At 41.8% G+C, this 25,385-nt stretch overlaps 1 protein-coding gene across 1 annotated transcript in view; it reads left to right on the top strand.

The window, feature by feature from the left end:
• The window catches only part of LOC107384690 (collagen alpha-2(V) chain), a 39,158-nt gene extending 14,338 nt beyond the window's left edge, over positions 1-24,820 (top strand). Inside the window, exons 9-55 of the mRNA XM_015958064.3 lie at positions 23-97; positions 3,333-3,377; positions 3,497-3,550; positions 3,624-3,677; positions 3,752-3,805; positions 3,894-3,947; positions 4,029-4,082; positions 4,186-4,230; positions 4,323-4,376; positions 4,453-4,497; positions 4,857-4,910; positions 8,462-8,560; positions 8,641-8,685; positions 8,774-8,872; positions 11,227-11,280; positions 11,369-11,476; positions 11,573-11,626; positions 11,709-11,807; positions 13,165-13,218; positions 13,304-13,402; positions 13,578-13,631; positions 13,703-13,756; positions 13,836-13,889; positions 14,853-14,906; positions 14,991-15,035; positions 15,115-15,213; positions 15,290-15,397; positions 15,497-15,550; positions 15,635-15,688; positions 15,885-15,938; positions 16,048-16,101; positions 16,191-16,298; positions 16,409-16,462; positions 16,554-16,607; positions 19,932-20,093; positions 20,169-20,276; positions 20,350-20,457; positions 20,584-20,637; positions 20,912-21,019; positions 21,111-21,164; positions 21,265-21,372; positions 23,102-23,155; positions 23,228-23,335; positions 23,418-23,763; positions 23,847-24,037; positions 24,115-24,357; positions 24,446-24,820. Of these exons, the coding sequence (XP_015813550.3) occupies positions 23-97; positions 3,333-3,377; positions 3,497-3,550; positions 3,624-3,677; positions 3,752-3,805; positions 3,894-3,947; positions 4,029-4,082; positions 4,186-4,230; positions 4,323-4,376; positions 4,453-4,497; positions 4,857-4,910; positions 8,462-8,560; positions 8,641-8,685; positions 8,774-8,872; positions 11,227-11,280; positions 11,369-11,476; positions 11,573-11,626; positions 11,709-11,807; positions 13,165-13,218; positions 13,304-13,402; positions 13,578-13,631; positions 13,703-13,756; positions 13,836-13,889; positions 14,853-14,906; positions 14,991-15,035; positions 15,115-15,213; positions 15,290-15,397; positions 15,497-15,550; positions 15,635-15,688; positions 15,885-15,938; positions 16,048-16,101; positions 16,191-16,298; positions 16,409-16,462; positions 16,554-16,607; positions 19,932-20,093; positions 20,169-20,276; positions 20,350-20,457; positions 20,584-20,637; positions 20,912-21,019; positions 21,111-21,164; positions 21,265-21,372; positions 23,102-23,155; positions 23,228-23,335; positions 23,418-23,763; positions 23,847-24,037; positions 24,115-24,357; positions 24,446-24,592 (3,990 nt within the window). The 3' untranslated portion in view covers positions 24,593-24,820. The remainder of the gene's footprint in view (positions 1-22; positions 98-3,332; positions 3,378-3,496; positions 3,551-3,623; positions 3,678-3,751; positions 3,806-3,893; positions 3,948-4,028; positions 4,083-4,185; positions 4,231-4,322; positions 4,377-4,452; positions 4,498-4,856; positions 4,911-8,461; positions 8,561-8,640; positions 8,686-8,773; positions 8,873-11,226; positions 11,281-11,368; positions 11,477-11,572; positions 11,627-11,708; positions 11,808-13,164; positions 13,219-13,303; positions 13,403-13,577; positions 13,632-13,702; positions 13,757-13,835; positions 13,890-14,852; positions 14,907-14,990; positions 15,036-15,114; positions 15,214-15,289; positions 15,398-15,496; positions 15,551-15,634; positions 15,689-15,884; positions 15,939-16,047; positions 16,102-16,190; positions 16,299-16,408; positions 16,463-16,553; positions 16,608-19,931; positions 20,094-20,168; positions 20,277-20,349; positions 20,458-20,583; positions 20,638-20,911; positions 21,020-21,110; positions 21,165-21,264; positions 21,373-23,101; positions 23,156-23,227; positions 23,336-23,417; positions 23,764-23,846; positions 24,038-24,114; positions 24,358-24,445) is intronic.
• The last annotated feature ends 565 nt before the right edge of the window (positions 24,821-25,385 follow it).

Below are 25,385 nucleotides of genomic sequence, written 5' to 3'. Positions count from 1 at the left end.
TTTGTTTTATTTTGTTTTTAAGGGAAACTTGGCATTACACATGTCTTCAGGGTTCAACGAGAAGTCGAGTGTGTCTAGAATGGTAACAGCAGAAAGGGTGAGTGTTGAGCACATGTATGAGATGCCAATTCTGAAAATAAATGTTGAGGTAATAACTAAATATTCAGCTAAAATGAAGATTCAGATCGCTATAAAACAAAGTATTCTGGGATTCAGTGAAGAGATCCCCTATTTTAAGGTCTTGGAGTCCATTTGAAGGTAAGAGTGAGACCATTCAATCATAGATCATTTACCAATTGGCAGGGAGAACCAAGATGGGAAATTTGATAAATGATCCATGTTTAAAGGGACATTATGGAAGTTTGACAGCCAAAACATGTATAGAAATAATACATTTCTTCTTCATACATTCTCCTGCAATGCCCTGGTCCTGTAGAATGAGCCCTGGCATTTTTACTGTGATTGCCTGTTTTTCTGTAAAATCACAGAAAAAGAGAGATGCTCGGGTCGAGCAGGCTGCTTCATGCGTGTTCACGCTCAGGCATAGCCCGTAGCATTTGCTATCAGTAGCTTTAGCAGCAGAGAGAGAGGCAGTGCCACTTTGTCGCTGTTCCTAACGCCTAGTGACAAAGCTAGCTAAATTTCTGAGGACCCTTAGCTACTTTCTGTAGAACTTTCTTCTAGATATTTCCTGCAAATTAGCAACAAAATAGCCATTTTCGCTCCGAACCGTTCTTTGAAAGTTGTTTCACCTGTCATCAAGGATATAAATGTTACAGATACAAAAGACATCACTGGCGCTTTAGCTCATCCAGTAAGACATCAAACTCTCGTGCAGAAGACCTGGGTTTGATTCTGGATGTGAACATAGTTCATTTAGAGTTTCTTTTTTACATTAATGCTGGGACGTAATTTTGGGGGGGGACGGGTGGGACATGTCCCCCCCACTTTTTCAAAAGGCAGTTTTGGTCCCCTGCACTTTTTTCCGTCCAAAAACAATGTTACGCTCCATTAAATGGATTTGGTTGAGCACTAGGACCGAAACGGAAACCGGTTTACTATTAGACCCGCCCAAAAGCTAATCTATTGGCTCTGCTGATACTTGCTAACGTATTATTGGCTGTTGCTGCTGTCACTCAAGTTGGAAACAGTCAGAACGTGCTCACGTTGTTTTGCTAGTTTGGAGCCGCTAGGGAATACCGGTACTGAGTCACATCGTCAACTAGACGCTGTGTAATATCAGCTCAGCTCAGCTTCCATTACATAACATTTGAATAAGTGTTCATTTGTGAGTCTTTGGTAGTTAGGCACAGCCAGGAGGCAGCATGTCAAGAAAACGAAAAGTGGATATAAGAGACTTCTTTCAAAGTCAAAACGTAAGTTGGAACATGTGACACCCCTGCATTAAGCTCAGACTCACCTCCTCCTTCACAAACATACTCAAAACTAACTTTTACAAACTCATCTCCTCCACATAACTGACTCCTCAGACACAATTTATTCGTATTATTATAATTATTATTATTTTTATTATTACTATTATCATCATAATTATTATTACTAGTAGTAGTAGTAGAAGTGTAACTTCAAAACTTTTATCATTTAACTTTATTGTAAACTTATCTATTGCAATGTATATGTTCACATTAAAAAGCTCTGAAAAATGAACAGTATCATCATCGTCAACAGATTTTTTAGAGCTTAATGTCAAAGATGTACACTTTTCATTAGATTTATCTTATTTTTTCCTTTTATTTTTTGTGTGTTGAAATGCAACAACTGTTTAAACACTTTTAAGGGAAAAAACATATTTAATATGTTTTTATACACTCAAATGTTAGGGTGATGATCATGTGTAAAACATTAGTTCAGCATGTCCTCTAACACAGCAAATGAACAAACGGCCAGATCTCAGGAGGGACCGTTTATGTATAAATAATTTTTATACTTTTGACTAGGCCTGGGAATGTAACAAATTTTGCTGGACGATATTTTGTCCAACAAATTGTTGATGATAAACGATATCATTGTCAACATTATCTAGACCAAAATAACCACTAATATAATGTTAATATATCATAATAATGCAAGTACACCCTTTAAAATGCAACAAATAAACCTTCATTTAACATTGAAATGTCCAGAACCAGAACTTCTAAATGAATAAAAATAACAAACAAAAATTGAATAAAAAAGGAATCTCACTCCCTGTTAGAAAATGTTGCACCAAAAACAACAAAAAAGACCCAAAACAATAAATACAATGGCCTATCCATTGTCAACAGCCAAAACTGCACTTAAATAATGATAATAAATAAAAATAATAATACAGTTGTACATTTTTTAACTTTGATATATATATATGAGGATGGAAAAATTATTGAGATGGGCACGTGACGTGTCAAGGGGTATTTACATAACACCCCCCACCCCAAATCCGCACAAGCCTGCTGTGTCCCCCCCACTTCTGAAATCAAAATTTCGTCCCTGCATTAATGATATATTTTTTTACAGTAAGATGCCCACATTTTTATTTGAGACTCGCTGAATGGCATTGAATTCACAGATAAAAAAGATGTGGGTTCAACTTTCATTTTGGAACAAATTTTCAAGCAAGGGAAGGGAATGATCTGAGCATGCAGGAGGACTGACCCATCTTAAACCTTTGTCGGCTGTGCTGAAGAGAAAGGTACAGAACCAAATTATTTAATTAATTAGCTGCACGTTCTCCTGTCCTCTGTCCTCCGGGCCACACACACACACACACACACACACACACACACACACACACACACACACACACACACACACACACACACGCACGCACACACACAAACGGGACTGTCTCAGCTGTTATTTTCGTTAAGGAGTGTGCACGTACAGCATGCGCGCCTCGTGCACAAGCCTACTATCGAAGCTGCCGTTACACTTTTGGCCTGAGGGGGCAATCGCGAGCATAAAAATTCAAAAGTCCATAAAGTCCCTTTAACCAAAGATTTTGGATAGGGGACCATTTTACAAGTTAGGCTACTTTTCTTTTACAGGCATTTGAATTTTCCTGTTAGCCAAGTGTTTAGTTTAGACATGTTGCCTTTATTGTTCAGATTTACGTAAAATTTTATTCATAATATCCATTTTCACATTATTGTTTTGAATTTTTGTTTTTGTCATTTTATAAAGAAATTAGACAAAATCGTGACAAAAATTTTCACACCAAGGGATTAAAAGTGAAAAAATAAAGCTTCACTTTTGGCCATCATTAAAAAAAAGTTACCTAATGCTGAAAAGCTCATCCAGTTTTATCTACTCACTATGAAATGATGCTGTGACAGGGAGAAGCAGGACCAAGAGGACTTCAAGGCCCCCCGGGCCCCCCAGTAGGTTTTTCCTTTCAACTTTAAACAACATTTAGATTTTTTTTCTTGTAGAATCTGATATAAAAATGTTATAAATTAGAAATGTTTGTATCTGAAAAAAAGGGTCTTATGTGTCACAGGGTGCAACTGGTGGTCAAGGAATTCCTGGAGAGGCTGGAGATCCAGGACCAATGGTAGGATGAACTTTGTCTTATGGGGATTGATACTGAGCTAATCCTGATGAACTTCAATGGAATTGTTTTGTAGGGTGAGCCAGGTCATCGAGGGCCTGATGGACCACCAGGAAAACCAGGACCTGATGTGAGTCAGATTCACAACATGTCATTGGATTTATCAGAGAAAAGTGTTTAAAATCCAAATTGGTCTCTGGCTAGGGAGAACCTGGACCTGCAGGTGCACCAGGAGAAGTAGGATTTCCAGGATCAGTGGTAACTACCATAACATAACCAAAATTAGCTTTTAATTAAATGTGTTAGAAAAGCTGAAGTGAAATGGTGGGATTTGTTTTAAACACAGGGTGCAAGAGGATTCCCGGGGCTCCCAGGTCTTCCAGGACGGAAAGGCCCCAAAGTAAAGCTTCATTTTTAAAGTTCAGCTTTTGATTTATGTAAATTATTGTAACCAAGATTTAAATTCTAACTTCCCCAACAGGGAAGTGTTGGTCTTGATGGACCCAAAGGCGAGCTCGGAGCAGTCGGAACCAAGGTACAAAACAGCTTCCTGGTCCTGGAATTCTTGAGATTGTAGGGAATAGTAGGAAGCCGTTAGATTTTTCCAAATTCAACAAATGTGTTTTTGTGTTTTTTAGGGAACTTCTGGTACTCCGGGTACCATGGGTCCCCCCGGCCCGCTGGTAGGCAACAAGAACAGTGATAAATAATCCCGTTCACAATCCACAGCATCGAGTTCAGCCTCATGGACGCTAAAACCCATCTTCTGTTTCAGGGACCGGCTGGTTTGCAAGGAGAAAGAGGCAGGATTGGACCAACCGGTCCTTTGGTATGAATCAAATTCAACAGTTTGGTTTTTTTGTGTGTCAAAAAGTGACAATTGAAGGTTTGTGCTTCTGTTTCAGGGTAAACGTGGTACACCAGGACATGTTGGCAAACCTGGACCTCTGGTAGGAAAATAATTTACATTTGAAAACACCTCTCAACGTTTGTATTTTTAATCTTTAGAAGTAGTTAGAATAACTTAAAAAAACAGCAAAGAGTAAATTATTTTGGATTATTTCAGCCTCTTTAAAGATTACTTTACAAAGTTCGTCACATTATTTTACTTGCTGTGATGTTTCAGCATCACTTAACCCTCACTTTCCCGGTTCTTCTCCATAGCTCACTGGCGTGCATGCTTTACATGTTTTCCTGCCTGAACACACCTAGTTTATGTTGATGACTCATACACAGGATGTTGCATGCTGCTGAGGATTGACTGAACCAGTCACACTTTACACTCTAAATACTGTTTTTTAAACTGCAGGGTCCCATAGGAATCCCAGGAATGCCTGGATTTCCCGGTAGTCCGGGATTAAAGGTAAAAATAGTTACATGCTATGTCATGACAATGATTTTGACTGTTATCTTTTTTCTTATTTAGATAATAAAGTCAAAATTGTTAGAATTTCACTTTTGTAAATCTAAATTTGAAGGTTTTTCTGTTTTCATATCTAAAATTGTAAATATCCCTCTAATTATGCATTTTACAGTTATTTTTGAATGTTGTAACTATGAAGTGTGTAGCGTGGTTAAGCTACATACTAGGATTTAACACTGTTTGCTATCAGTTTGGTTAGATCCTGAGAAAAGATCAAACAAGTTAACAAATGAAGCTTCCATCATATATCAATATCTAGGATATTAATATATTCGATAGAAGTTCATACACCAACGAGCTTGGTCTATATTTAATCCAGAGATTAATGTTTAATTTAAGATAATTAATTTTTTTTTCATTTCAGAGAAGAGTCAGGTTTTTAAAAAGTTAAGAATTTATTACTAACACTTTTAAAAATGACAATTTGAAATGACAATTTGAAACAGCTTGATATTAAAACTTGTTATTAAAACAAACCTGTGTCTGGATGGAAAGCTAAAGTGGAATGCGAGGTTTGGATGCGTGAATGAATCTCAGAAGGTTTCTTTCAAAGAGAGAAAGCTCAGTGTTATGAAGTAAAGACATGTGAGGTGGTTTACCTTTACCTTAGATTCACCCTCTGCATGGTATGTACACGTACAAATGACCTTCTGTTTACTGATCACACATTACTGATTATCATGACTAATAATTATTATTAATCCAAAGAATAATAAGTCATTTCAGTAATTTAAATACATTTATACTGAACCAAGATGATTATTTATGATTATTGTAATAAACAGTAAAACAGTTGATTAAATTATTATTTTAAAATTATTATTTTAAAATCTTGAAGTGTCCATCATCTTGGGACGGAAAAGCAGCCAGATAAAAATGATGTTATGCAGACTTCACGGCTCCTGATGGGTAATCTGTGGAGCAAAAGTTACGGCACGACCCAGCTCGACCCAGCTGGGAAAGTGTGACCTTTGGGTCACAAATATAAGGCCATTCATGACGCTACAAGTGCAAAGTTGTGATTATTAGGATTTTAAGAGTGATGATTAAAAATCTAAGTTAGCAAGACTCGGGGGTATGGGAGCTGATTTCTGCTACCGGCCAGAGGCACATTATCGCTGATTGACGTGTGTGAGAAGTATCAAAAACTCAGCTGAAAAAAAAAAGTTACGATTTCCAAGGCTGGATTTCACTAAATATGTTTTCAAAAAAGTGTTGCAAAAGAATGTTAAAAATGTATTTTGCTAATTAGACAAACGTGGACTAAATTGTTGATACTCTTCGTTCAATGAAAGAAAAACCTTCAATGGTGTGTGTGTGTGTGTGTGTGTGTGTGTGTGTGTGTGTGTGTGTGTGTGTGTGTGTGTGTGCACGCTCACGCACGCGCTCGTGTACATGCCTGGGCCTACAAGTCGTAAAATGTGGCTTAAGTTCATCATGTTACCATCTCACCAACTGCACCAGTTTTCTTACGACAGTGTCAGAGTTTAATCATCATCATCATCCTCACGCTTTTCTCTACAAATCACAATGTTAGCGTAGAAAATGACAAAAGCAATTCTCAGACCCTGTTTTGTGTGTAAGCTAGCTCAATAAGTGAAATCCCTGGTGTTTATCCCCTCCAGCGATTGAACAGTTTAGTTCATTGTTCAGTGTCCCTGAACTAACTCAGCTGACTCGGCACAAAATGCTAACATAGCTAGCTAATACAGCTAGCACAGCTCTGCTGATCAAAAACAGCATGGGTTGCGTTTTGGATGCTGGTATGCTAGTCCAGCATCGGAGGCTAGTTGGATCCTGGACCAGCATTGTATGCTTATCCAGTGATTCCCCTAGAAATGTTTCCAGCTGTGGCGCGGGTGTGTCATGAGTGCGTTTCGCTGCTGTGCGTTGTTTGTTTATTTATTTAGCAGACGCTTTTATCCAAAGCGACTTACAATTTATAACCTATAGGGCATGTTGTGATCCGTGGGGGCAACCGGAGTACCCGGAGGAAACCCACGCATGCATGGGGAGAACACGCAACTCCACGCAGAAGGGCCGCAGCCAAGTTTCGAACCTGCAACCTTTGTGCTGTGAGGCAACAGTGCTAACCACTGCGCCACCATGTAGCATTGTCCATTGGGGGGGTCGTTGCTCGTGGACCGTTTAGCTGCCATGTGTTGTCTGACCGCGGAGCTCTTTCTTTCCGTGGGACTGTGTGTGAGTGTGTGTGAGGATCTCGTAGGCGTGGGGCTAGATTTTCATCTGTGGCGCAGCACCACGCCTGCGCCTATGTAAGGGAAACACTGTTATCTTTCAAACTGTCTCCCCATGCTATCAGAATCAGAATCAAAATAGGTTTATTGCCATTGTCAGTGAACAAACAATTCACAAACTAGGAACCTGCTTCGGTACTAATGTGCTACATATAACATGAATAATAAGATTAAAAATAGAATGAATAAAATATAATAAAAAAAACTATAATAAAACTTTCAGCTATAAAAAATGGCAGGTAATGGTAACATGGCCGATAACGTGACGTTGTGTCGAGTACAGAAGACGAGCATGGTTGTGTGTTTATAAGCTGTTCACAAGTCTAACGGCGGATGGAAAGAAGCTGTTCTTATGGCGGGAGGTTCTGGTCCGGATGGACCGTAACCTCCTGCCTGAGGGAAGCGTCTCAAAAAGTCTGTGACCCGGGTGCGAAGGGTCAGCTGTTATCCGACCTGCACGCCCCCGAGTTCTGGAGACGTACAGGTCCTGGAGAGATGGAAGGCTGCAGCCAATCACCTTCTCAGCGGAGCACACAATGCGCTGCAGTCTGTTTGTCCCTCACTGTGGCTCCAGCGCACCACACAGCGATGGAGGAGGTGAGGATGGACTCAATGATGGCCGTGTAAAACTGCACCATCATCTGGGCCGGCAGCTTGGCCTTTTTCAACTGCCGCAGAAAGTACATCCTCTGCTGGGCCTTTTTGATCAGGGAGCTGATGGATGGCTCCCACCTAAGGTATCAGACAATGAACGTGGCGTACTCACCGCTACGGATGTCAGTGAAGGAGGCCGTCATACACTGTTGAAGAATCAAACACATCCTTTTTCTAAATAAAGGACTCAAGTGCCTCTATCTGCTCTTGACTCAAAGAAAAGCCTAAATCGTCCAAAGTGGATGCCAAAGCCATTTTAAATGAGCCACCGCCATCTTTGTTGTTTTGCTCAGTTGCATCAACCCCCACCTAACTGATAAAACTGCTCGGGCCTGCTGAGGCTCCAACAGAGCGTGGCTAGGCTGACATGCAGAACAAAATCCTTTAGTTGCTACTGTCTGTCTAGATTTCTAGGATAACAACATACTACTTAATTACCATCACAGGAGTAAATTAATTTGCACAGCTGAAAAAGTTGACCCTATTTGTGGAACTTCTGACCTCCTGAACTTTTTCTAGTTCTTGAGGTTCTACAGGAAAATGTGTTGAACTTGATCCTGAATCTGTTGACTGACGTAGGGTGAAGCAGGACCAACAGGTGGGAGAGGAAGCCAAGGTCAGCAAGGCCCCAGGGGGGATGGCGGACATGCAGGACCACCGGGACCCACAGGGCAGCAGGTGTGCTAATATATATGCTTTTTCTTAGCTTTTTTATAGGCTAAAATTAAATGAATAATTATATATTAAAATGTGAATAGGGTGCTTCCGGGCCCGATGGAGCACCTGGCGCTCGTGGCTCACCTGTAAGTCAGAACATTTGCTTTTCAAGCAAACATCATGCGCTCAATTAAGTTCGGTACTATTTTAACACGTAATGTTCTTATTTTAAAGGGCATTGCAGGTGTTCAGGGTCCACCGGGGTTGGTGGGTCCAGCTGGCCCTCCTGGCCCCCAGGGAACCACGGGAGCAGCAGGACCAAAAGGCCAATTGGTATTTGAATTGAAATAAAAAATTTTGTTTCAGTTTGTGGTGTGTGAGCAGCAATGAAGTAACTTTGAAGGGCAATCCTGTCCCATTACACCTGAAGCAAGATCAGTGTCTGGATCCTCCAGCAATGGCATTTGTGTCTGATCCTGTTTGAGGGTTTCATGGGGTGGATCTTAAGGAGATGAGGGTGTCTGGTGTGAAAAACTGAGGGTTTTATAGAATAGAATAGAATAGAATAGAATAGTCACGTTCAGAACTTGGAAGACCCGTGATGACACCAAACACAGCAAAAGGTTCCATAAAAAGTCTTTATCAAATGTGGCAATACCGAAGAGGGCGAGGCAGGAGACAGAGTTGGAGAGGAGGCGTGGGTCAAAACCAGATCGGGACAAGCAGGTACGGGGAGCAGGCTGGAGACGGGGTAGAAGACAGGCGAGGGTCGTGGTGGCAGGCAGAGCTCAAGGCAGGGGTCAGGCGTGAAAACGAGGTCCGGAGGCTGAGATCAGGCAAGGAGAGAGGCTGGAAGATCTACTGGCAGAGAGCGTTCAATAATCTGGCACTGGTTGGGGAGCAGGCTGGGAGTTAAATAGCAGAGGGAGCAGGTGTGTGAGATGAGCTGATTACAGGAACAGGTGAGATGAATGAAGTTGATGAGGTGCAGGCTGAGGTTGCTGTGGAAACAGGTCATGGCAGCAGAGGCAGAGGAGGATGAAAGACAAGGAGTCATGACAAGAATAGAATATAATTTATTGATTCCACAGTGGACAAATTCACTTGTTACAGCTGCACTGACACTTAAGAGAATAAGATGCATGTATGTACTCATAGGTAGTAAGATATTATTGTAACCTTAGACCACTAAAAACTACAAATAAAACTGAAGAATGTGGGTTCCAGAACTATGCAGCATACTGTAAAGGACTCAGTCATACTAATGTACATCCGGTATTGCACAAGTATTGAACACAAACTGAATATTGCATTGATGTGGCTGCGTACCAGGATAACGCCGGTACCAGTTAAACTGAGGAGTTATACACTCTTACTGCAGAGGGGATGAATGACCTGACCTGCGGTAGAATAATGTTTTACATCTGGGATGTCTCAGTCTGCTGAAGGTCATCTTCCTCAGTATCCTCCCTTAGCTCCATGTTGGCAATGATGTTGTCATATATGAGGTCTGGTTTTTTATCTATAAAGGATGGATGGAATTCTCCCTTCCAGGCCAGGAATAAGACCTGTTCCTGAGTTATGGAAGAAGAAGAAGAAGAAATAATTTCTGTAGCGTCTCTCAAGATGAAAATCACGAGGCACTTCACAAAAGCAAAACCTGTAAAAATATAAAAATGCATTTAGAAAATGTTTAAAAATATATTTAAAATGAGCAAAAATAGGCAATTGTGATTTAAAAAAATGTTAAGAAAGAGAGAGAGTGAACAGGAAAGAGGGAAATCAGTGGATCCTGAGGAAGGTGGAATTGGTGGGGAGAGCAGAATAAAGAGAGAGTGGTGAAGAAGGTCATACAAAAAAAGAAGGATCATGGATCCAAGCAGCTGAAGTGGTCTTTCTCTGTAGGTTGGCTGGGATTGAAGTAGAGCTACTGCTCTTTGTCAATGAAAGCAGTGAGCTGAGGTTCGGGCATCTAAATAGATTGCTTCCTGGTCAACTTCATCTGGAGGTTTTCCAAGCAGAAGGAGGAGACTGTAATGAATAAAGGGCAATTTAAAAAAACTAGTACCATATGCACCTTAATTAATAGCTACAAGACCCTGGGAGAGATTACTAATCTTCTCTATTCTGGCAATGCCTTGGGATCACCCAGGAGAAGGTGGAGAGTGTCTCTGGGGAGAAGGAAGTCTGGGTTTCCCTTGGTGATTTGTTAAAGGGAGACTTTGCAGTTTTGACTTGCTTTTAACACCCTACTGTCCGGTTAGTAGAACCAAAGGTGAAGCTTTTCTCCTCGCTGTGCGTTCGTCTTTTTAACTCCTTGATCTAACAGCTGAAATGTCTCCCAGTCTTCATTAGTGTCTACAGGAGTGATTCATCACTAAATCTAACAAATCAGCTGTGTTCACGATCTAAAACATGCAGGAAATGTGCTGGAAGCAGTCTGCAGTGCTAGCATGTCAGCTCCACTTTATTATGTCCAACAGGAGGTAGCCCGCCACTCTGAAGTTGCAAGTGCGATATTCTGGCCACATAGGGTGATGGGGGTCCTAGTAAAAAGAGTAATTTTAGCACATATTGGGTCCAGAAAATGATTTAAATTTATGAAAAAGTTGAAAAGTACAATTGATTCTTGAAAATAATAGGTGTTTCAATTTCAATTTGTGATTTTACCTTTCTACTCAAAACAGGGTGAAGGTGGAATTCCTGGACTAAAAGGAGAACCTGGCCTCAAAGGAGAGAGAGTAAGGACAAAAATCATCATCAAATAAAAGTTAAGTCTTTGTAGGACTCTATGTTTATGTCTAAAATGAACTGACTGATTGGTGTTAGGGTGAACATGGTCTGCCGGGCCAAATAGGTCCTTTGGGAGAAGATGGAAAGCGTGGACCCAGAGGTGATGCTGGATCCATCGGGCCTCCAGGACCACCAGGAGAGGCAGTGCGTAGCCTGATGATAAAAAATTTCATATATATATATATATATATATATATATATATAACACTTTTCATGTTATTTATTTTAATTTTATTTTAGGGGTCACCAGGAAACAGAGGCTTCCCCGGTGCCGATGGCTTACCAGGCCAGAAGGTCATTTGCAAAAAGTTTTTACCATTAAATTGACTGCAAATCTGTTTGAGTGTTGTTCAATTTTTGATTCATTAATTGAAAGGGTGCTCAAGGAGAAAGAGGGCTGCCAGGATCTCCTGGTGGTAAAGCTTTACCTGGAGACCCAGGACGCAATGGAGAGCCAGGTTTAACAGGAGCACGGGTAAGACAGACACAACTCTGCACACTAAATTGGATATGTTTTGGGAGGTATTTTTATGCCTTTAAGTTTACTAACCTCAGCGTCCCTATGATGCTACCTGAAGCTAGAAAATCTGTGTACAGTATCCGGAAAACTCAACAGTCAAGTTATGGCTCTTTATGGTATTCATTCAAAGTCTGGATATTCCCTGTCCATCCTGGAACATGTGCCCTGTCAATCATTGTTGCTATCCTCTCGTCCAACAATGACATTAGCAGTAGATCAGGCTAGCGTTAGCAGTAGCTCGAGCTAGTGTTGTTCTATGATTAGCATTACCTCTACCGGCATTTATATATAGCAGACACTGAAGTGGGTTGTGAAGGATGTGTTTATGATGTGTTAAAGCAGCTTTTCTCAAACTGGAACGTTTCTACACGCCATTACAACATTACTCACTTGCATAGGAACGCAGGTCGGAGATGGCACAGACTTCTTGGTATGCTACATGAGACGTGTTTGAGTTGTACGAATTGTTAAAGGCGGTGTTAATTTCCTTGACATAATATTTTCATTATTTTGTGACGAATGAATATTTGCAAACTAAAACAAGATTTAAATTTGTGTGTCTGTTAAAGACTAAATTACAACAAATATTGATCGACATTTTGTTGATGAATGAAAGACGACAACGAAAACTGAGGGTAACAAAAATCCAATCAGAAAACGGAATTTTAGTCAAAAGACTAAAACTAAATTCAGATTTTTTTGGTCAAAATTAACATTGGTTAAAGGTTATTGTTGGACTCAAAAACTCTTTAAACTAGGGATGCTACAATACCACTTTTTTCCCAAACCGATACGATACCAGTACTTGGATGTGAGTACTCGCCGATACCGATTACCGACACCGATACTTCTACCACACAAAAAATGCTATGAATTGGAATACAGATTGTATTGTCTTCTCTGCTTTCAACAGGAAAGAACTGTGAGGTAGATAAAAAATAAATTATATGAATAGAAATAATCACAAAACTAAAATATTAGGTGAACAGAAATGACAAGTTACAGTGAAGCCACTTTCAAGCAACTGCATTGGTATCGGTTCCTGGTATCGGTCAACTTTTACCGATACTGATGCTGGTATCAGTATTGGTATCGGCACCGATGCCGATACCAGTATCGGTGCATCCCTACTTTAAACATGTCTCATCTTTAAACTAACGTCATGTTTTCTGGGAAATTCACAAAAACTATTACCACCCATTGAACTTTTGAGAATAAAACAGGAACAAAGGAAACTTTACATAAAAATAAATGTTAGATTCCATGAGTTTTATTTTCCACTTTGACATTAAATGATCCTCTTATACAACAGGGTCTCACTGGACCTATTGGGGCTCAGGGAGCAGAAGGAAGACAAGGACCAATGGTACACATGATTTTTACCCTATACAGACTGAACCGTGATGCGTTTTTCAGATGAAATATTTAATATAGGACTTCATGTGTTTTAGGGCTCAGCAGGAGATGATGGTAAACCAGGCCCAGCTGGTCCCGTTGGGAACAGAGGCGCTGCTGGAACCATGGGCCTACCTGGACCAAAGGGCTTCACAGTCAGTATGAAGAGGGTTTGAGAATGTAGACATTTTTAGAAATGTCTTATTTTAGGATGAAAAATTCAGTCAAATTTAAATTTTCCATTGTTCCAATTTGTTTTACATTCCTAATTTAGATGAAATAATCATAAAAATGCTCGAAAAGATCTTAATCTTTTTTGTTTATTTACAGGGTGATGCTGGGAAGGCTGGAGAGGCTGGGAGTCCCGGAGCTCCAGGTCAAAGGGTGAGCTCTGTTTGAATATCAATCCCATACAAATCTGACCTTTTGTGACATCAGTCAATTTTGTCTTTTAGGGACTAAATGGAAAAGATGGAGAGACAGGTGCTGCTGGGTCAACAGGTCCAGCTGTAAGTATCTGCTGCTATAATCACATTTTATCGATTAAAACTGTTAGAATTAGATTGTTTTATTCTTTTTGCCTTTGAGGGTCCTGCTGGAAAAAGAGGAGAGCAGGGACCTCAAGGAGTGAGCGGTTTCCAGGTAAACTGTTAGTACTTAGAGGCTTCAATTCAAATTAGATTGTTTAAAACTTTATTTTAAAACGTGCGGTTCGAGGGCCACAGTGATTATTAAATATTAAAGATTTTCTTATTTTACGTGGTTTATAATCACTACTTGGTCAGTTCATTGATTTGTTTGATTAACTTTAGTTGAATGTTTGATTTAAATCCTGTGCAGTGCACAGTCCTAAAGGTGTGGAACACTGAAAAACCATTGTTAAAATCCCATTTCTGATTATAATCTGTCACTCTGAGTTTTTCATGCAGGCTGAACATGAAAATAGTCTCCTACAGCTACCTCCTGCATTAGCTTCTGCTAGAAAATAGATGGTGAAACTCTAGGATTAGAAAACCCTGACAGATCTACGTCACACTGTCACTTAACATTCATGAACTCGCCCATCTTGACTCATGGAAGATGGGGAAGGTTGTTATTGGTTTAGCGTCCAGGAAACAGCAGAGGACGTTTCAGCTAGTAGAAGTTAACCATTAGCATTAGCAACTCCACCACACAGCAGAACTCCTCCAGGCTTGTGCTATTAGTTGAGATAATACATCATCATTGCAGAGAAAACAGAGCCAGTGGTAGAGTCGTGTTGCTGTTATCCAATCCGAGGCAAGATGTCCAAATATCAGGAAATAATATTCCAAAACCTGCCGTCTGGAGCTCAGCTCTGATGTGGCTCACTTCTAGTACGTGGAATATGTGCACGGGTGTTTTTTTGTCCCGAGCGTATGATTCACAAGTCATTCATTCCTACTAGAGACCACAGCAAATGTATTGATTAAATGTGCGTTCATCACCTTTAAAGATTTCTCCGCGTGTCTTTGACATTAATTGCAACAGAAAATTGGAATTGCCATTTGAAAAATGAAAAATATTTGTGTGAGCCAGCTTGTTATATTTTATATCTTCAAATAAAAGTTTGGTTGGTGTTTATAGGGTTTACCTGGACCACCAGGCCCACCTGGAGAGGGGGGGAAACCAGGTGATGAGGTGAAATAACAACAATTGATTTGTTTAAAATGAAATTGCATTTATGAGAATGGACATTATTATGTTATTTTTGTGTTATTGCAGGGTCTTGCTGGAGAGGTTGGTGGTGTTGGAACAACAGGTCCAAGAGTAAGTCCACTGATCTGGCTGTTATTCCGGTATCAGTAAAGAACAGCTTCACAGCTTTAGTTACTGGCCGTCCTTCTAGGGAGAAAGAGGTCCACCAGGAGAAAGAGGTGAAACAGGTCCCAACGGGCTACAGGGACCCAAAGGAAGCCCAGGAGCACCAGGAACCGATGGACCAAAGGTACCTCTGGGATTAAAACATAATATAGAATGGGATATTTCCAGTGATAACTCCTGGTAAATGTGACACATCTCAGGGTAACCCAGGTCCTAAGGGTGCAGCTGGAGAGCCAGGTGGTTCAGGACTTCAGGGAGTTGCAGGGGAGAGAGGCACACCAGGACCCTCGGGTCCAAAGGGAGATCCTGTGAGCTGAAGAGCATAATGAGATCCAAGAGACAAATAGCAACATGAGGAACTTTCCTGGGAACGCTGGTTAATTTTCATGTTAATTTTCTTCTCACAGGGTTCTGTTGGCGAGAAAGGAATGGAAGGAAAAGCAGGAGCTGATGGTGCGAGGGTGGGTCTCCTCAAAACTTCCCGAAATAACGATCGAAAGCTCAAAATGTAATTTAACCAATGTTTTTTATATCCTACTATGAAGGGACTTCCTGGTCCCGTTGGACCTGCTGGTCCCAGTGGACCAAACGGAGAAAAGGTGAGCTCAATGTTGACATTTTATGGCTCACTGTATCTTCACAGTAAAATGTGATTATTCAGCATTACATAACTGACTAAAATCTATCAGTAGACTTACAGATCACTGTAAAGATCTCAGAACGAGCAAAAACAAACAGTTGTCTCAAAATAACACATCAAATGTTGTAAAAACTTCTGGACCTTCGTCCCTCCAGGGTGAAACAGGCCCTCCAGGACCAACAGGACGTCGAGGCACAAGAGGAATCCCCGTCAGTTAAACATCTTTATCCATCTACTAACACCCAGCCGACAGAATATTAAAATTCCTCTTAATGTCCTTGCTGACGCGTGAATGACTGTGTGTGGTGACATTGACAGGGTTCTACTGGTGATCCTGGTCCAATAGGAGCTGCTGGGTTTGCTGGACCTCCTGTAAGCGGACACTAAAAGTAAAAACAAAATAAAGCAATTTGTTAGGTGAGAGAGTCATTTCCTGTCTGGTTCTGGTTTACTTTTATCAGGGTTTGGATGGTCAGCCTGGGGTCAAAGGTGAAACGGGAGAGCCTGGCCAGAATGGAGAAGCAGGAGCTCCTGGACCACAGGGGATGGCTGGGAAACCTGGAGAACAGGTATAGAGCACCCTTGTGTTGTCTGAAATGATCATAGAAGAGTGTAATAATCCCAGGTCAGATTAACCAGAGCAAAATGTGATTATTAATGATGGTCGGGGTGTTTGCAGGGGCCTGTTGGTGTGACGGGGCTGAAAGGAGGCAGAGGAACACAAGGTCAAGCTGTGAGTGAGGATCCACATTTACACCAAGTCATCCAGATCCCTTTGATTTTTAATGGAATAAAATCTTATTGGAAATTCCATCTTTATGCAGGGATCTCCTGGTTTTCCTGGTCTTCCTGGAGGAGTTGGTCCTCCTGGGTCAATTGTGAGTTAAAACTCTCAACAGTTTTGAGATTAAGAAATTTTAATCAATAATTTGTTCTCATGGGATTTTAGTACTAATGTTCATAAACTGAAATTCTTCACTCAACATTCAAACAATTTTTGTTTTGTTTTTTTGGTTTTAAAGGGCCATTATGGAAGTTTGGCAGCCAAAACATGTAAATAAATAATAAATGTCTTCTTCATACATTCTCCTGCAATGCCCTGGTCTTGTAGCCTGGCAAGCCAGACTAAATAAATGTATTATTTACTTTGCAAAGCAAGAATTTGGTCTAGTTCACTAGGCTTCTGGTCCTGTAGAATGAGCCCCGGCATTTTTACTGTGATTGCCTGTTTTTCTGTAAAATCACAGAAAAAGAGAGATGCTCGGGTCGAGCAGGCTGCTTCATGCGCGTTCACGCTCAGGCATAGCCCGTAGCGTTTGCTATCCGTAGCTTTAGCAGCAGAGAGAGAGGCAGTGCCACTTTGTCGCTGTTCCTAACGCCTAGTGACAAAGCTAGCTACATTTCTGAGGACCCTTAGCTACTTTCTGTAGAACTTTCTTCTAGATATTTCCTGCAAATTAGCAACTAAATAGCCATTTTCACTCCGAACCGTTCTTTGGTTTGACGTTGTTTCAGCTGTCATCAAGGATATAAAAGTTACAGATACTATGAATGTTACTAGAGTGTAGCTCACCTTGTAAGACGACAGACTCTTGTGCAGAAGACCTGGGTTTGATTCTGAATGTGAACATAGTTTATTTAGAGTTTCTTTTTTACATGAATGGTATTTTTTTTACAGTAAGATGCCCAAATTTCTTTTTGTGAGACTCGCCGAACGGCATTGAATTCACAGATAAAAAGATGTGGGTTCAACTTTCATTTTGGAACAATTTTTCAAGCAAGGGAAGGGAATGATCTGAGCATGCAGGAGGACTGACCCATCATAAACCTTTGTCGGCTGTGCTGAAGAGAAAGGTACAGAATCAAAATATTTAATTAATTAGCTGCGCGTTCTCCTGTCCTCTGCCCTCCGGGACACACACACACACACACACACACACACACACACACACACACACACACACACACACACACACAAGGGACTGTCTCAGCTGTTATTTTCGTTGTGGAGTGTGCACGTACAGCATGTGTGCCTCGTGCACGAGCCTACTATTGAAGCTGCAGTTACGCTTTTGGCCTGACGGGGCAATTGCGAGCATAAAAATTCAAAACTCCGTAAAGTCCCTTTAAGCTATTTTGTGATATTGTAAACAAATTTGATATCAGCTTGTTTTGGCTAGAAATGTTGATAATAAAGGCACACTTGGCAGTTTCTGCTTGCTTTTAGCACCCCCTGGTGTCCATTTAGTAGAACCAAAAGCAAAACCTATCTCCTTGCTGTGCGTTCATCTTTTTAACACCCTAATCTAACAGCTGAAATGTATCCCGACCTTCATTAGTGTCTACAGGAGTGATTATCACTAAATTAAACAAATCAGCTGTGTTCATGATCTAAAACATGCAGGAAACGTGCTGGAAGCAGACTGCGTCAGGCATCTCACTGGACCCCAGCGCTAACTTTTTTAAGTCCAGGAGGTGACAGCCCACCACTTTGAAGTTGAAAGTCTGATATTCTGACCACAAAATGCGGTGGGGTCTGAGTGATTTTTCATAAACCCTGTAAAGGGTCATTTTAGCACATACTGGCAGAAGAAAATTATTTTAAAATATGGAAAGTTGTCTGTGCCTGTCATGGTGGCAACCCCAAACCCACTGGTGGACACTGGCGATTTTGCAAGCTGTCAAGCTGAAGAAAGAGTCCTATCAGGTCTTTTTGGCCTGTGGGACTCCAGAGGCAGCTGATGGGTATCAGCAGTCCAAGCAGAATGCGGCTCAGGTGTTTTTTGCCTCTGCAACCACCTGAGCCATGTTACGCTTCTTTCGCATCTTAGCAGGCTCAAACATGCAGGACTTTCTCAGGCATCCGTGGCATGGTTTAGAAGTTATATCTTAGGCCATACGCACACAGTGATAACAGAGGGTTATCAGTCTGCTCCTCTACCTCCATCTATGGGCGTTCCTCAAGGGGTGATACTGGGCCCAACCTTATTCAAAATCTATATTAATAACATTGTTCATACTGTTGACAATTCTCATTTACATTTATATGCAGATGACACCATTTCATATTCTTGTAGGTCTTCTTTGAACACAGCTTTGCAGCACAACTTTGTCTTCAACATGCTTTCTCCAACCTTCATCTTCATTTAAACACAAGTAAAACAAAGTTCACGATCTTCAACCATAACCTACCTCAATCAACTTTCCACCCTAGTATTGTTTCCCTAGATGGTACAGAACTACAGCTTGTCAGTTCTTATAAATATCTGGGTATCTGGCTTGATAGCACACTTTCATTTGTCATTCATGTTAACTCATTACTTTCTAAAGTCAATTCAAGAACTGAGTTTCTATAGCAACAGGTCATCCTTTACTTGTTCCGCAAAGCAAGCCTTGGTCTAAATGACAATCCTTCCCGTCTTAGATCACGGTGACATCATTTATAGGACTGCTTCCAAAAAACTTCTTCACAAACTCGATGTCATTTATCACTCAGCAACCCGTTTGGTCACTGGTGCCCCTTACACTACTCATCATTGTGATCTGTACTCACTCGTTAACTGGCCATCACTCCATTCCTGCAGGTTGTTACATCGGTATCAGTTCATATACAAATCAATCATCGGCAAAACCCCGTCATATCTTCACTCATTACTCATCACTTCCTACAACCAGCGCGATTTATGTTCCAGTAACTTCATCTTGGTTATTCCCAAAGCTTGCACCTGCTTTGGTTGCTCCTCATTTCAGTTTACTGCTTCCAATGACCGGAATAAGCTGCAAGAATCACTAAAGCTCACTACCTACATTCCATTATCTACCTTCAATAATCCAGTACAATCAATAGTGATCAACGTGCTTCTGAGTACTTAAAGACTGTTTTAAGTCTGTTTTGATTGCTTGTACATATTGTAAATGAGAACAGTCTGTTGTCTTTATGTCTGTTTTAACTTATTTTTATCTTGTATGTTTTAATCTTATCATTTTTCTTTGGTGGAAAGCTAACTGTGTGTCTGTTGCTGCTGCCTTTTGGCCAGATCGTCGTTGTAAATGAGAGAGTTCTCAATCGACTCATCTGGATAAATAAAAGTTAAATAAAAAGAAATTAATTAATTAAAATAAGTCTAACCTTTTACAGTGTGTGTAGTTTAATGCCATTATTTTGCATCAGAAGCTAAAAGGTTTGTGACTCATTGTTCTAGGGTGCTACGGGGGCAGACGGACCTATAGGTGCACCAGGAAAGAAGGGTCCTGCCGGAATACGAGGTGAGAACGGAGCTCTGGGACGTCAAGGTGAGAGTGGACCACCGGGTCCAGCAGGCAGCCCCGGAGAAAAGGGAGAATCTGGAGAGGATGGGCCCCCGGTAAGAAGATGAGGAGGAATTCTTGTTCGGCTGTAGAGATTTCAAGTTTTTAATGTGCTCTTGTTTCAATGCCAGGGTCCCGATGGTCCTCCAGGACCTGCTGGTGCCTCAGGTCAGAGAGGAGTTGTGGGTCAGCCTGGAGTAAGAGGGGAGAGAGGTTTAGAGGGTCTGCTTGGTCCAGCTGTAAGTATCCCTGTTGATGTTTACTGGTCATCTAACAGCGTGCTGGTTTCTACTAAGCTTAGTTGTCCCTCAGGGTCAACCTGGAAAACCTGGAACTTCTGGAGCTCAAGGCTCAAAGGGTCCAGCTGGTGGGGTAGGTTTACCAGGACCCACCGGACCAAGAGGAGACGCTGGACCAGAGGTTTGTCCTGTGTTTAGAAGAGTTCATTGTGATTGGCTCATAAAGACCACTGCTAACTTGGTTTTTTACTGTATTTTTTAAATAAATAAATGATTGATTTTTACTTTCTTTGGAATCATTCTTCAGGGTATTGCTGGAGCAGAGGGAGCTCCTGGTAAAGATGGTCTCGTAGGAGAAAGGGTGAGAGTGAAAATGTTTGGGGTTGTTTTCTGCATTAGCCACTCAACAGCATCTTAAACTCCTCACTGATAGAACAAGGGATCCCCTTTACACATTATTTGACCCTTATGCCCTTTAGAGCCACAGTTAGCAATGCTGCACAGAAAGGTAGAAGACCCCAAGAGGTTTATGTATATCTGTTGCCGGCCTATCAGACATAAGCCAAGAATCTCGGCCTACTTTCAGCTCCTTCTGGTCCTGATCTTTAAAGTGAGTCACTGTGATGTCTTTGTAGGGAGATAAGGGAAACCCAGGTCCAGAGGGGCTGCCAGGTGACCTGGGGTCTCCAGGGAATGAGGGTCCAGTGGGACTAACAGGAGGTCCTGGACAAAGAGGTGAAACTGTAAGTGTCTAACTCCTTATGATAATTTCTTCTATGTAAGCGTATTACACAAAAATTCACCTGTTAAGTGTTGTTGCTGTTGTTTATTTAGGGCACAAGAGGTCCTCTGGGACCCCAAGGACCTTCTGGGGTCCGGGGTAAAGTGGTAAGAGCCTTGTTCACCTCAGAGTGCCAAAAAATAGTGTACAATTAAGAAATAAATGATTTGATTTGTTTAAATATTTTTGTCTCGTAATCTCTTCAAGGGCCCTCAAGGACCCCAGGGAGAGAAAGGTGGTGCTGGAGCCCAAGGAGAGCAGGGTCAGAAGGGTCACAGAGGATTTACAGGACTCCAGGGTCTACCAGGAACAACTGTAAGGAAATTATTTTGAAATACCTGTACCCGGCCTGTATTTATAAAGCACCTTCTAGAGTCCTAGAGCCCCGAAAGGTGCTTTACAACACCGCAATCAGTCACACCTTCACACGATGATGATGTAGGGTTGTCACGGTGTGAAAATTTAACCTCACTGTTATTGTGACCAAAATTACCACGGTTTTCGGTATTATCGCGGTATTTTTTTAAACGTGCTACATTTTCACACAATTAAATAAACCCTGTATGTCAGGAAATATTGTCCTCAGTTTGTGTCTAAATTTTGCCTAAAATGTGTTATTTTATATTTATGTTGTTTATTTGTTTACATATTTCCCCTTTAGTCTTTAAAATACCAATATTTGCCCATAACTTCTTATTTTTTGTCTGTTTGATGTCATAATTTAAAACTATTAGTTCAGATGATACTCAGTACTCAAATAGCCTTCTAATCAGATACTTTTTTACCCTTACTTGAGTAATAAACCCTATATCAGCAAAATATTGTCCTCGGTTTGTGTCCTTCCAGTGAGCTTTGCAGATGTGGGAAAATGTCATCAGGCAGTAATCATTGTTAAATTCTTAATTATTCTCGGAGAGAGACCAACTCTTATCGGCCCCTGGGAGCCCCGTAATGCATAGCGTCATTTCAACATGGCGGTGTCCGCGACATGGTTTATATGCAGGTAGCGGCGCTGCGGCTGCTTTATATAGCGACTCGTTGCATTCTCCCTCAACCCAAATCCTCGGATCACGCATTTTAGCTAAAACGCTAACGTTAGCTTGCCTTGCGTTGACTGTAGAGTTGTGGGTGATGGTCACGCAGATGTGTCATGAGATTTGAAGCGTTGCTGCCTTTCACAGACACTTTTTCTGCACGTGCTGCAAACAGGATAGCCGTCTTCTATCAGATGTCCCTCGGCATTCTTCAAATATCCAAAAAATGCCCGTACTTCCCACTTTGTCTTCTTTGAGGGATAGTAAATGTCCTGAGCGCTGCCGTCTCCTCCTTTGGCCATTATTTCAGCTTTAGCTTCAAGAAAGTTTTGGTTGTAAACAACAAAGTGCGCATGTGCCGCCAGCAACTTCAGCAGATGATACGGTGGCTGGTAAGGGTCACCGCGCCTACACCGCAGCCACGGTAACCCACCAAGATAATATATGTTTTAAAAAACAAGACGGTTATTATTATTGTCAACTTTTTTACCGGGTTTTACCGCTACACCGGTTACCGTGACAACCCTATGATGATGATGAGCTACATTGTAGCTACAGCAGGAGCACACTGACAGAAGCAAGGCTGTCGTACAAGGGAATTGGTGCCGCTGACCACCACCAGCAGGCGAGAAGGGTGAAGGGTTTAACCCAAGGACACAGCGACTGTGGCAGACTGAGTGGGGTGTGAACCTGCAACCCACCAGTTACGAGGCAGGAACGTAACTCCAGCTCCATGACTGGGGAGGCAGTGACTAGGGCACTGACTTGCACGTACAAATATACCATTCAACAGTACACTGGCATGCTAACAGAAGAATGTTTGGGGTCAGGTTACGGAGATGAAGTCTAATCGACTGTGAACATTTTTTTGTGAGCCGTTTCTTTTAAACATGTAACTAAACCCAGAGAAGCTTCTGAACCTAACTTATTGAAAAACTTGCTGATATTATTGTTCTTTAAGGAGACAAATTGTGGTTTTAAATGCTGAAGGTACTTGAATCTTCTTTCAGGGCTCCACGGGAGACCCAGGAGATCGAGGAATAGTTGGGCCAGCTGGACAAAGGGTAAACTCAATGAGACAAACACGTTAGCGATAAAGGTCTGCATGGTAAAGCTCCAGCTGATTTCCTACACAGGGACCTCCAGGGGTCACTGGTCCACCAGGGCAGGGGGGAAATATTGGCCATCCTGGAGCAGCGGGAGCTCCTGGAAGCAGAGGAACCATCGGAGAAATTGGAGCTCAGGTGATGAGAAGAATCACACCTTCAGGGTTTATCCTCCTGTGGTGTTTTAGCTATTTTTATTTATTTATTTTTGCTTTATCAGGGTCCACCTGGAGAAGCTGGACCTCCTGGCCCTCCAGGACCACCAGGACCTCCTACCACAGCAGTGGAGGAGCTTTTTTCAGTTGATTATCAGGAGAACAGTGATGTTCAGGAAGCGGTGGACCTTGGAGAGTACGATGCTGCTGCTGATCTTCCTCCTCCTCCAGAGTTCAATAGAGATGAAGCCCAGCCCAATAAAAACATCCTGCAAGCTGAAACAGGCGTCCGGGCGACTCTAAAGACCCTCAGCGGCCACCTCCACAACCTTCGCAGTCCTGACGGCAGCAAGACGAATCCTGCAAAGACCTGCCAGGACATCAGACAGTGTTACCCTCAGAAGAAGAGTGGTCAGGACCTCTGCTCTGTTCTTGAATGATCTCATGCATATCTCGTGACGTGATGAGATGTTTCACTTCTGCCTCTCATACAGGACAATACTGGTTAGATCCAAACCAAGGAAGCACCAAAGATGCCATCAGAGTCTTCTGCAACATGGAAACCGGAGAAACCTGCATTTCAGCAAATCCGGCCAGCATTCCCCGTAAATCCTGGTGGACCAAACCCAGTCCCAGTCCCAACAAGCCCATCTGGTTTGGAGCAGATATGAACAGTGGATCTAAAGTAAGGACATCGTGTCTAAACCATGTAGAGCATTAGGTTTTATAATGTAAACCTGCTGATTTTCCTCTTTTTATCAGTTCCTCTATGGCAACAAGGAGGAGCAGCCCAACGTGGTGGCCGTTCAGCTGAAGCTCCTGCAGCTTTTATCAAAAGAGTCGCACCAGAACATCACCTACCACTGCAAGAACAGCGTGGCCTTCAAAGACGAGAAAGGCAGCAGCCTGAAGAGGGCTCTGGTCCTCCGAGGCGCCAACGGCCAAGAAATCAGAGCTCAGGGCAACCCCAGGCTGAGATACACCGTCGTGGAGGACGGCTGCTCGGTAAGTCTTCCAAAAAAAATTCCAAATTGGATTTTATTTTTTTTAACTGCGAGATGCTTCATTTGGTTATTTTTCTAAATGTCCACAGAAATCCAACGGAGAATGGAGCAGGATGGTGATTGAGTACAGGACTCAAACCTCCACCAGGCTTCCTGTGGTGGACTTGGCCCCCATGGATGTCCTAAAAGCTGACCAGGAGTTTGGTCTGGACATCGGGCCCGTGTGCTTCTCTTAAACGACACAAGATGGACACGTGTGATGTTCCATGAGAACACTAGAGGGACAGCGATGTTTATTCACCTTATCGGTGTGGAGGCTTGGTCGGACGGTAACCGGAGAGGAGTTATGGTGAATAAAAGCGTAACAGTGACTTATTGATGTACAGAAAGGTGTGGGTGGAGTATGAGTTGATGAATAAATGACTGTAGCTCGTAATTTTAACTGAATAAATAATGAAACTCAAGCTTGAATCTAAATTATTAACTTCCCAGCAGGAAGTCATGTAGTCGTTCAACAGAAAAAACATCAGTTTATCCTTTTATATCTGTAAATGCAACACATTTGTAAATTGCAATTATTTGTTCTTTGTTGACCGTGGATGTGGAATAAAAGAATGACCTTGGAAGCTTTTTCTCCTGCATCAACATGCTTTCATGCTTTTATGCCACTAGGGGGAGACAAAGTTCTTAGTTCAATGAAGATGTGGTCACCTGATGCAACAGGTGGGGAAAAAAAATCATCCAGTGGACAAAACCAGAGAGCTGAAAGTGAGAAAAAAATTTTTATATTTAGTTTATATTACAACAAATTAAATCCACTGACTTTATGAATCCCGCCACTTGGCTCGAGAATATGGGTGTGTGACTGAAGCGAACAAAGAATTTGTTTTAAAAGGAGAGAAAGAGGGAAAGAGAAGGCGTTTTTACAGGAAGAAAATGGGTCAAAGTTCAGGCAGCACATGTTTCTGGGTTGACCTCCCCGCTCCTCTTGCGCTGAAAGACGTGACACTCTCACCGTTTCCTGCAGCC

Source organism: Nothobranchius furzeri, chromosome 3, assembly GCF_043380555.1.
Source record: "Nothobranchius furzeri strain GRZ-AD chromosome 3, NfurGRZ-RIMD1, whole genome shotgun sequence".
NCBI lineage: Eukaryota > Metazoa > Chordata > Actinopteri > Cyprinodontiformes > Nothobranchiidae > Nothobranchius > Nothobranchius furzeri.
Note: the sequence above shows the minus strand (reverse complement) of the source record. Positions and strands in the feature narration are given on the sequence as shown.